The 12,303-nt window shown below is 29.0% G+C and overlaps 1 protein-coding gene across 3 annotated transcripts; it reads left to right on the plus strand.

Moving 5' to 3' along the window:
- The first annotated feature begins 4,956 nt into the window (after nucleotides 1-4,956).
- LOC110602217 (chitin-inducible gibberellin-responsive protein 1) lies at nucleotides 4,957-9,515 on the plus strand. Of its 3 annotated transcripts, none has more exons than XM_021739679.2 (3): nucleotides 4,957-4,973; nucleotides 5,061-5,209; nucleotides 7,378-9,515. In XM_021739679.2, exon 3 carries the CDS (start codon nucleotides 7,508-7,510, stop codon nucleotides 9,194-9,196), a length of 1,689 nt encoding a protein of 562 aa, XP_021595371.1. In that variant the 5' UTR covers nucleotides 4,957-4,973; nucleotides 5,061-5,209; nucleotides 7,378-7,507; the 3' UTR covers nucleotides 9,197-9,515. The 3 variants fall into 3 exon arrangements, with proteins under 3 accessions (XP_021595371.1, XP_021595372.1, XP_021595370.1); XM_021739680.2 differs by lacking the exon at nucleotides 4,957-4,973 and having other exon boundaries at nucleotides 5,002-5,209; nucleotides 7,378-7,544; nucleotides 7,629-9,515; XM_021739678.2 differs by lacking the exon at nucleotides 4,957-4,973 and having other exon boundaries at nucleotides 5,002-5,209.
- Nucleotides 9,516-12,303: the final 2,788 nt, after the last annotated feature.

The raw sequence follows: 12,303 nt of genomic DNA on the forward strand, positions 1-12,303 counted from the left end.
TATTATCATGTTAACTTTATATATGGGCATAATTTAAAATACCAAAAAGGAGCCTAACTTTAGAATTATGAAGATGGTTTGATTAGGAAACCATTGATTTGTACAGAGTGTGTCACGTTATGGTAGCATAAATTAGAAGCAATCCATTGAGGCATGTGAGCGAGCATGTGCATTTGTTCTCTCCACATTTTAGCACCTTAATTAGAAGTGGCCTTTTTTTTGGGACCCATGTCTAAAAGGCTAGACCAACTATATGCAGCCAGGAAACTATCTGAATCCTATGATAATTTAAATAAATAAAAACAATTAAGTCCGTACCAAAAGGAATATTGGGAAATCTCCCAATCCCGTATGAATCCTAACGTCGACAGAAGGAGTCCAAATCAATTTCCCCAATACCATTGGCAGTTGGGCCTTGTTTGAAAAGTAAAGCATGCAATCCAAGTGGGTATGGGCTTTCTTTGAAAAGGCAATGATGAATGTTTCGAAAGGTGATGGATTTTGGGTTGGACGACTCAACTTGTGATATGGAAAATTATTTGAATGACTAAGCCTACTCTTACGTCCGATTTTGACCCAAAATGAGACTAAAACATCGTTTTTTAGTTTAATAAATTCACCCTTTTTACTATCTATTTCGAAGGATGTAGGATAAAATAAATTTTTCTGAAATGTAGTTTTATAAGATACTGTTTTTATAATTTTAAATCTTAATAATTTTTTTTTAATTTGAGAAGAAAGAGAATGTTTTTTTAAAATATTTAAAAGTTTTAAAAAAATTATATCAACCCATCAATTTAGCAAGTTAAATTAGAGATTTTTAACTTCATTTTCTTTCAAATCTTACTTTTAAAAATTTCATTCTCTTCCAAACACATGTTCAAAATTAATAAAGGATTAGCATTAAAGGAATTTCACTGGTTTTGACGGGATTAAAGTCAAAGGGGCCTATTGTATATCTGAACGACTCAGGGGATAAGGTGGGTCCTTTAACTTTTGAGGAGTACCCATTGATTGGATGGGTTCTGTAGTCAAAGTGGGAAATGGAAACAGACACAGCTCTTTCCGGCGTTGGCATTTAGGCATGTGCATCGCGGTTCTCCTCTTGTTACGTTGACCCAATGAAACCAGACTGAAATGGTTCCTCCCGGTGCCTTCTCCACAAGCACTTCTCATTCAACGGCCTGATTTTTCATTTTTGTCCATACTCAAAATTTCTCAGTTTCAATATAATGAGAGTAGCCCCTACAGTAACTACTCAAACTCGGCTCTCCCATCGTTGCCAGTGTTATCATAAATCATAACAATCCTTCACCTTCATATTTACAGCTGACAAAAATTTATGTGTTGATAGTCACCGGACATGTGAAACTACTTAGAATCCCCAGAAGAGAAACCAATTTCATTCCATAATATAATTATAATCCAAATTCAATTCCTCCTCTTCAATCTTCTAGATATGCGTGCTTATGCTTTTTAAAAGAAAGCAAAAGAAAGCAAATCTTAAGATCTTTTTGTTTTATTCTCTGCCTTAATCTTATCCATTTTGTGATAATGAATGCCTAAAGCAGAATCCTTAAGATTCCTCCATCGTGATGGTTTTCCCATTTCTTTAATGTTATTATATATTCTCTTCAACTGTGAACAAGCCATTTCAAAAGATTTTTTTGAAAAAAAAAATTACTGTCTTATATTTAATTTATTTGTGTATATAATAAATAAATAAAAATGTGATATTTATTTATTGCTTAACAAGGTGACTATTTATTTAGTCTTTTTAAACAGTAAAAATTTTATAATATAATTATTATATATATTCAAAGAGTTATAATAAAATAATTTTTGCTCAAACAAATTCTCCTGTGGATGAACAATTAATCATGACTTTGTGATCCCTTGAATAAGTAGCTAATTGGTTGTAGTTTGAGGTCATTATCGGATAAAATATTAATACAACAGGAGAAGGTGGCAAGCCATTTTCTCAAAGACAAACAATGGTTGCTTCTTTTTCCTTTCCTTTATTTACTAATTAATATTCCACATCAGTCACTCTCCCAATTACACAAGATTCAACCACTCAATTGCTGTAATTATTCAGAATTAATTAATTTTATTTCAAATTGTAAAAAAATATTATACCATAGTTGTCAATAGTTCTAAACTTTTAAGGGTGTTGTATATAAATATTTTATTATTTGATCTCAAATTTATATAATAATATTTTTTTATAAACACAACAGTAATTTTAAGTATTTATTATTTTATTTGATTCCTTTTTATCTTTTACTTTGGTGGATAGGAATGTTCCAAGGATTTACTCAACTCTAATAAAATAAATTTAGTAATTATAATCGAATTTAAAATAAATTTAAATTTAACGAATTCAAATAAAATTTTAATTTTATATTTAGAATATTTATTATCCGAATTCGTTTATATAAATAATTAATTTAATATAAAAAATATATTTTATAATAATATTTATAAATTTTTTTATATATTTTTATTAAAAATTAAATATTTTTTAAAAATATTAGATTTTTTAAATAAAAATTATTAATAAAAAAATATTTTTATATAAATTATTAATAAAAATATATAAAACTAAATGAATTCAAATTTTATTCTAATAATAATAATTAAATTTAAAATAAATTTAGATATTATTAATATAAAGCAAATTTAGATTTAGATAGTTTAATTTTCATAATTATTCTAATTGATGTTCAAAACAGTCGAACAGAATAAGAATAAAGTATTTAAATAATTTAAATTAATTTTTAATTAAATTTAAAATAATTTTTAATATTATTAATAAAAATTAAATTTAAATAATTTAATTTTTATAAATATTTTATCTATTTATATGTTAAAATGTGGTGCTCAAAACAGTCAAGTAGAACAAAGTATTTAAATAATTTAAATTAATTTTTAATTAAATTTAAAATAAATTTAAATATTATTAATATAAATAAAATTCAAATTCTAATTTAATTTTTGCGAGCATTCGATCCGCTTATATATTAAGGCGTAGTGCCCAAATCAGTCGAGCAGGACGAAGTAAACCTCCGCGTGTCAATCTAAGATCTTTATTAGTGTCTCTGGTGAGGTGGCTTCTCTCTGGTTTCATTTATACGACCGAGCCAGTAAGGGATGGTTGTGACGCGCATGCCACATCTCACATTATCGTCAATTCCGTTTCCGTTCGGCTTGGACTCCATCTACTCGTCTGGTGCACGTGAGGAGCAACTCTGCAACACCCACTCTCTCCTCGTCCTCGCGTGATATCACATTCCTTACGGAACAAATTAACTTCAAAATTTAAAAAACAGGCATTGAAAATTTGAAACAAAGTTATGGGATTTTATCTAATAATTTTTTTATAAACTCATGTCTAGTTGAATGGCTAAATTAAATTGACATTAAAATTATATTCCATATGCATCCTTTATGATTTAAAACCCATAATTATAAGTATAATTTAATTAAGCTAAAATTTATTTAATGAAATAAACTATATTTCTTATAGAATAATACAACTATACGATTTAGCAGATGATTTGGCGAATTGATAATATGAAATAATATAATCAGATAAAATGACTTGACAGGTGATAAATAATTAGATGATATATAAAATGATATAATCAAATGAGATGATTTGGTGATTTGGTGGACGATCAGGTAGACAAAACAATCTATCGATTTAATATGTAACGATATAATTAGATGAGATGATTCAGTGATTTAGTAACCGGTTTGATATCCTTATAATTGACCTTATAATAGACCTAATATCATTAGATGATCAAATAGCCGGACGATTCAATTATTACTGCAGGCTTAACGACCGACATAACAATTCGATTCATTAAATTAGATTACTTTAAAATTATATCATTTTATAAATAGACTGAACAAGTATAAATACTCTCTCTTTATAAAATTATATTAGATCAATATATATATATATATATATAAAGTATTATTTAATTTTTTTATTATTAATATAGTATTAGAGCGTATAAAAAAATATGATCAGAAAATCATTTACTTTAGTGTAAAAGTATATGATCAGATAAAATAATTTAAATATTAGAGATTTGATGATCAGTCTAATGTCTTCTAATCTAGTAATTAAAAACAAAATTATCATGAATTTTATTATTAAAATAATATTTAAGACATAATTAATTATAAATTTAGAATTAAACAGTTTTAATAAACGAATAGATTAATAAATAAACTCAATATAACAAAATAACAATTTAAATGGAAACATTTCCATAATAATAATGAAAATAATTATTTAATAACATATTTATATTACTATTTAATTGATGGTGACTCGGGTTAAAGAGGCATTTTTCACTTTTTTCTTTTCTCGTCTCCATATAAAATCAGACAAGAAAATTAAAATAGTTCGGAGCACCGACCTGTCCTCTTTACTCTCATGAATAAATTAATAAAAAAATTATATTTAAAGAGCAAAATTATTACACATAAACTTATGGTTATCGTAATTTTTATGATTGTAATTTTTTTAAAATAAAAATTAAAAAATTGAGAAAATAAAATCTAAAATTTTTAAATTTATTTAAATACAATTATTATTTTTTAAATTTGTAAATACTTTTAAAATTTATTTAAATATATGTATTATTAAATTAAATTTGCGAGTGATATGATTATTGTAATTAAATTTAAAATTGATTATGATTTTGATTAATTAATTAATATATGCATTTGCACGCTTTCACAAGGATGACACATAGAGGTGACGGATGCAATTACATAACTTATGTTGGACTAGCGCGTGGAATGCAGACATGAAATTAGGAATAGAAAGAGCCAAGAAAGTTCATCAGAGTTCTTATAAATGGTCGGCCACGTTCGCCGTTACGTCGTTAATCACGCTCGGCAATAACGAGCCCTCTTCGAACCTCGACCTTACTCGTTTCCGTTAAAATTCCGTATGAAATATCCGTGAACTCGCTTAGCTTCTATAGTTTTGTTCTACTCTTTATATAAACTTGAAAACTTGGCTCCTTATTTTTCAGAAACTCTGCAACCAACTTGAACTTCAATCGCCTCCAGGATTTCTTTATCAAAGAAAATTTAAAAGCCGAAAAGCCGGACCATAGAAGTCGCAGTCTTCAAGCAAAGACTACAAATTTTGTTTTTCCTTCTGCTTCGCAGAAAGTTTCAGGTAATTATATCATTTGCTGCTCTTCTTTCTTATATGTTTCATTTATTAATTAAGTTAATAGGCTTAATTCGATTGGAAGTTGATTGCTTTTTATATATTGGTGTTTGTTTTCTCTGTATTCATCTCGAGTTTCGGTTTCAGTGTTGTTTATGATCTCATTTGGGTTGCTTATGATTTCATTTGTGTTGTATCGTGGTCGAGCTCTAGAAAAATTATACGGTAGATGCAGTAATAGAACTTAATGATGTTTACTGCTGATTTAGGCTTCATGTTGGAGACATTTTCTGTTTTTATTGCTGGATTTTCTGGGTATTTAAAATTGTTGAATGATTATGCTTGTTTTGAGTTTAGGCTCTATTTGTTTGAATGAAAAATGATTCCTTAAAAAATTGACAAACCAGAGGTCTTCTTCCGAGTGCTCCATTCCATTTATTAATCGATGGATATTTGTATTTATGCTGCAAGCATGCTGGTATTTCTTGCTTTCAAAGTTCTTCCTTCATTCGTAAGTCCTTGTGGCAAATTGTCATTCTCTTGCTTTCCCATTTTGAAGAATTTTCTACCTTTGCAAATTGGGATGTAAACAGGTAGTAACCGCTAAAATTAAATTATCCCAATTCAATTTTAAACCCAATTAAAAATTAATCTAAATTATCCGAATCCATATGGATTATTGTTATTATTCAAATAAAATTCAAATCCATTTACCCTTATATATTTTAATTAATAATTTATATAAAAATATTTTTCATTAATAATTTTCATTTAAAAAATTTAATATTTTTGAAAAATATTAAAAAAAATTTTTTATATTAAATTAATTATTTATATAAATGGGTTCAGATTTTAGCAATCGCCTGTAACCGTGCGGCACTTGACTTGAACACCTTTAAGCCAAGTCAGTCTTAAGAATCTCCCGACATCCTCTGATTAGTCAAGGTTATATAAGCGAATAGCGAAGTCAACTGGCAGCCTTCCATTAAAAGCCTCACCGTAGACATAAAAAAAAAGAATTGAATATGAGAATTCATGAATATGCTATTTATTTTATTTCAGAAGCAAAATAGTAATTATACATTATCATCAACGCAATCGTTACAATAATTCTCACCTCCCCTGGACGGTTTACAAGTAGTGAATGCACAACTTAGGATCTTCATAGGTTATCCGATCCGAACCCGTATGGGTATTATTTTTTAAATTTGAATATGTTCCAATTATGTTATAACTACTAAAATCCATCCTATTAGGATTAGGTCGGATCAGTACCGAAAATATCCAATCTGTTGCCAACCCAATTTGCAACCTAATTTACGTCAGTTGTTAAGAATCAAATTTACTTCAGTTGTTAAGAATCAAATTTATGTAGTTCCAGGTGTATAATAACGTACTAGGAAAATCATAATGTATATAAATATCTATAGAATGATAAGTTTTTCTTTTTTACCCCAACAATTTATGCTTGTGGTGGTGGCGGATATGAATAACTCTTCTATGCAAGTACTCATAAAAATTCAATTGCAGGGAGTTAGATAAATAAAAAGCACACAGATAGTTGATAGGCTCAAAGTTTGATGTTCTACTTATATGACACACGTGGTTTAGTGTGTGTGCTTGCTGTTCTTAGATTTCATACTTTAGACATCACATTAATGAATTAATTCTTCATTAGGAAATTAACAAAGGGATCTTAGGAGTAATTACTCATGCTGCAAGATTGGATGTATTAAATTTGGGTCAGGATTAACTCACCCAAAAATTAGTTCAAGGGGAGCAGTGTTCAAGACACCTATAAAGGGCACTAACGTGAGATTCAATGTGATGTATTTTGTAAATTGTAATTTCTGTTGTATAAAGTAACTTTTTTTGGGAGCTACTCATCCAACTGAACTACTGCAGCAGGAGCTGATGGGGTTATACAAGCAGTTCATGATGCCATGATTCTACGACCTTCTATTGAGCCTAGAAGCATGCTTTAATTTAATTTCAATTTGTGATGTCTTGTTCAGAATGTTTGTTAACATTTGTGTCACTCTTGCATGCTTTCTCGAGAATCTTACTTTGAAGTAATAAGTAATACAGTATTTCATAAGCATGGTGTCACTTGTTAAGTTGATTAAAACTGTGACTTAGCTGTTTCTTCATTCTAGATTGTTTTGTTTTTACAGGCTGTTATTGCTTTCAAATAAACAAGAAGTTCTAGTTCTGCATAAAGGATTCTAAACCTACTGGTGGGCAGAACAGCACAGCCTATCACTTCTGAATCAGTAGTTGAACAACTGATGCTACACTTGTAGCATGGAATCACACCAGCTTTTTGGATACAGTGTCACTGGTGCGGGCTTATCATACTCATCTTCTTATCAAATTTCTCCTTCAATACCTAATAGATTCTTTGGGTCCTTCAAATTTGATATAGGAAATTCACCCAGCTCACCCTTCTCGAATCATTTTGATTGTGATACTATAACCACATTGAGCGACAGCAGGGAGCAGTATAGTACTACTGATAATCTTTCAGGAGCCAGCCCTTCTTGTAACTCTTCACTTGAATCTGGTAATCATTTTCATCAGCTGAGCCCCACATTGTTGCAAGATGCAAATTCTAGCCAGAATGTAAAATACACATTGCTGCAATTGGAGACTGCTCTAATGGCACCTGATGATGAAGACATAACTATGTCTGATACTTCTTTGGGGGAGAGTAGTAGACCACAGACATCAGGTCAGACGACTAGGGCTTGGAGCCAGGACCACCATGGTTCTTGTGTTATTCAACCTCGGCAACGGCAATCAGATGAAGGTGCTCTTATTGAGGAACATCAAAAACAAATGGAGGAAGCAAAATTTCAAAGTATTCCACCAGGAAACCTGAAGCAATTGCTCATTGCTTGCGCTAAAGCTCTGGCAGAAAACAACATCAATGATTTTGATAAATTGATTGGAAAGGCTAGAATTGCAGTGTCTATTGGTGGAGAGCCAATCCAGCGCCTTGGTGCATACTTGGTAGAAGGCTTGGTAGCAAGGAAGGAGCTATCGGGCAATAACATTTACCGTGCCCTTAGGTGTAGAGAGCCTGAAAGCAATGACTTGCTGTCGTATATGCGGATCCTATATGAAATTTGTCCTTACCTGAAGTTTGGCTACATGGCAGCCAATGGAGCCATTGCTGAAGCATGCAAAAATGATGAACGGATCCATATCATAGACTTCCAAATTGCTCAGGGTACCCAGTGGATAACTCTCCTCCAAGCTCTTGCAGCAAAGCCAGATGGAGCTCCACATGTGCGTATTACAGGTATTGATGATCCTGTTAATAAACATGCCCGTGGTGATGGCTTAGAGGCAGTTCACAGACGATTAGCTGCGATATCTGAGAAATTTAATATCCCTATAGAGTTTCATGGTGTGCCAGTTTTTGCTCCTGATGTCACACCGGACATGCTTGATATAAGGCCTGGGGAGGCTCTGGCAGTGAACTTCCCCTTGCAGCTCCATCACACTCCTGATGAAAGTGTTGATGTGAGTAATCCAAGGGATGGGCTACTTCGAATGGTCAAATCACTTAATCCCAAGGTGGTAACATTGGTGGAGCAAGAATCGAATACAAACACAACTCCTTTTCTCACAAGGTTCATAGAAACTCTGGACTACTACTTGGCAATGTTCGAGTCCATAGATGTGACACTGCCAAGGGACCAAAAGGAGCGTATTGGCGTGGAGCAGCATTGTTTAGCCAAGGATATTGTGAATGTTATTGCTTGCGAGGGAAAGGAGAGGGTGGAGCGCCATGAGCTCTTCGGCAAGTGGAAGTCTAGGCTCATAATGGCTGGTTTCCGGCAATACCCATTGAGCTCCTATGTCAACTCTGTTATAAGGAGCTTGCTGAGGTGTTACTCGGAACATTACACGCTGGTGGAGAAGGACGGAGCTATGTTGTTGGGCTGGAAGAACAGGAATTTGATATCTGCTTCTGCTTGGAATTGATGTCATATCAGAGGAGGTGGACATTGATAGGTACAACAATAACTACCTGCAACTTTCATAATCGGGGTAGGCCAGTCCTGTAGGATAATGATAAAACTGTCATGCAACGTTTAGAGGGTTGAACGATTTTGCAAGTCTACAATTCATTTCATGTAATCCTGTGTAACACTTGAATGATGATTTCTTTCTGTATAGTAACTGTTTTTTCTTTAGAGGATTACTTTCAGTTCTTTATTTGCTGTTCACTTGGGAACCCATCAGATTCAGAAGTATATTCTTTCCAATTGCTTACTAAGTAGAGGATGCTTTATGTTTTCAACTGTTATGTGAGACGCCGACGGAGAGAGAGAGGTAAAATGAAAAATGGAATCAGTAAAATGGAAAATGAAACGAGGGATTAGGGTTAGTTTGTTAATATAGGTAATCGGATTTGGATAATGAGTATCCAATCACTTAATTTCGAATCCTATTTGGGCGGATCATCCGTTAAAATCCGCCCGTCTGACATTTCTATATCACACTCTTTTTATCTTTCCGCAGCGTTGGTCTCTCCTTTCTCAATTTCGAGACTGTTTGATCTAATTTTAATATATATAAAATTATTATGTGCTAAAAAATTTTCTATCTGCAGTTAATATTAACTGTTCATTATTTGTGCAAATATAAATTAAAATAAATAACATTTATCCTAATGCTTAATTAATTTAACTTTTCCTCGCCACAGTCAAACTTCAAAACATTCTATTATGTATTACTATTCTTTTTTTTAATTAAAAATTAAAAATTAATTAAAAATAACAAATTAAGTGAGTAAAATTTAAAACTATTTGTATTTATTTAAATATACTTACTATTAGACTAATCTTTATTGCTTATATTTGCAGTAATCCTTTCTATTCCAATCCAATAATATTATTTATTTTTATATCCTTTTCATGGTCTTTATTACGATTGAGGGTTAATTAATTCGGTTAAACCGTCTCAAAATTTAAATAAACAAAGTTTTTAATTTTAAAAACCAAATCAAATCAAATTAGCAAACAATTGTTCAACTTTTTTATTTGAGCTTATTAAGGGAAAGCAAAGTAAATGGTAGCAAAATCTAAAATACTTGCATGCCATTTACAACATATTTACGGGAGAATCAAAGGATAATTTTAGTAGAAAAATCTCCAAATACTTGTAGATAAAAAAAGGGAAACTGACCTGGAGTGAGACGAAGATGCGTGAAGGAGAGAAGGAAGGGCTGGCGAGTTGACGACATTGACATGGTGCCAAGTGCCGATCAACGAAACCAAGTGATGCAGACTGAGATTGACCTAGAGTGAGGCTGCTGTTGCTTGATGCAGATCCACGACACTAAGTTTTGCCGGGTGCTTCGCTAAGTTGTTGACAGCTGCTGAGTGCTAAGTGATGCAGATTAAAATTTTATTAACGGTGATTGTATGCTAATTAGAGAAAAATTAATGCTTCATTTTGTTTGATTATTCTAAAATTATTATTCATTTCTTTTTATATAATATATAAATTAATTATTATATTCTATTTTATTTTATTTTATTTTTAAAGGATTTTTTAAATTATCTCTTAATATTTAATAAAATTTAATATTTTTAAAATGAATATAATTAAAAAATTAATAAAAAATTATTTTTTAAATATCTATGAAAAAATAAAATAAATAAAAATTATAAAATAGAGATTACTGTTAATTAAGGTTTAGATGGAATCAGATCAACAAAATTTAATAATGCTAATATAAAATTTTTAATTTTTTATTGATATTATTTATTTATATTTTTAAATATTTAAATAATATCTATACATTTTGTATATTTATCAATATTATTTTTTTAAATTGTCCATATATAAATGTCAACAATTACAATTCATAATAAAAAATGTTGATTATAATTTTTTTAAAGTTAATTTATTTATAAATAAATAATAAGTTTATTACTTGTTATAAACAATATAATAATAGATATTTATATAATTTTATTTAAAATTTCTTATTAACATCATTAATTATTGCACTATTAATTACTTTTTACTTTTTGTAATAATTACTCTCTTAAAATATACAATAGAAATAATATTTAAACTCCCAATTTTGACTTTGTACTAACCATATTCTACGTCAAAAAGCAAAATGCATTGTTTTAGGGGTTTTTTACCAATTTAGGTGTGGAAGATTTTTTATTTATAGATTTAAGGTTGAAAAAAAATTATTTATAGATTTAGAATTGAACGGTTAGGTGGCAGTAAAAAAGAGTGTCTGACGTCTATTTGATAAGCGCCAGAATCTGACGCCATTCTAAATGGAGTCAAACCATTATTTATTTATTTTTTAACTTTTAAAAATGCCCTAATACCGTTTAGAGTGGCGCCAAGGCCATGATTTTTTTATTTTTTTAATTATTAAAATATTATAATTATATTAATTAATTAATATGTTATTTTTATATTATATTAATTTAATAATTATATTTATATTATATTTTTTATTATAATAAATTTTTTATAATATATTTTATTAATTTTAATATATTTTTATAAAAAAGTATAATTAAATAATACTAATTATAAATTTATTTACCTGTTATTAAATATATATAAAAAAATACTGAATTAAATAATTAATAAAAAATTAATTAATTAATTTTATAAAAAATATTAAATTAAATAATTAATTTTTATAAGCGAGCACTATTTAAAATAGCGTCAGACCATTATTTATTTTTTTTAAAAATTTTTAAAAATGACATGCCACCACTTAGAGGCACTGGGCATTATTTGTTTTTATTTTTTATTTATTAAAATATTATAATTATATTAATTAATTAATATATTATTTTTTATATTATATTAATTTAATAATTATATTTATATTATATTTTTTATAATAAATTTTTTATAATATATTTTATTAATTTTAATATATTTTTATAATAATATTATAATTAAATAATACTAATAATAAATTTATTTATCTATTATTAAATATATATATAAGAATACTGAATTAAATTTTTAATAAAAAAATAGATTAATTGATTAATATGAATATTTATTTTTTTTTTCAAATGGAGATTGGGAGTAAATCT

This window comes from Manihot esculenta, chromosome 15 (assembly GCF_001659605.2).
Source record: "Manihot esculenta cultivar AM560-2 chromosome 15, M.esculenta_v8, whole genome shotgun sequence".
Classification (NCBI taxonomy): Eukaryota; Viridiplantae; Streptophyta; class Magnoliopsida; order Malpighiales; family Euphorbiaceae; genus Manihot; species Manihot esculenta.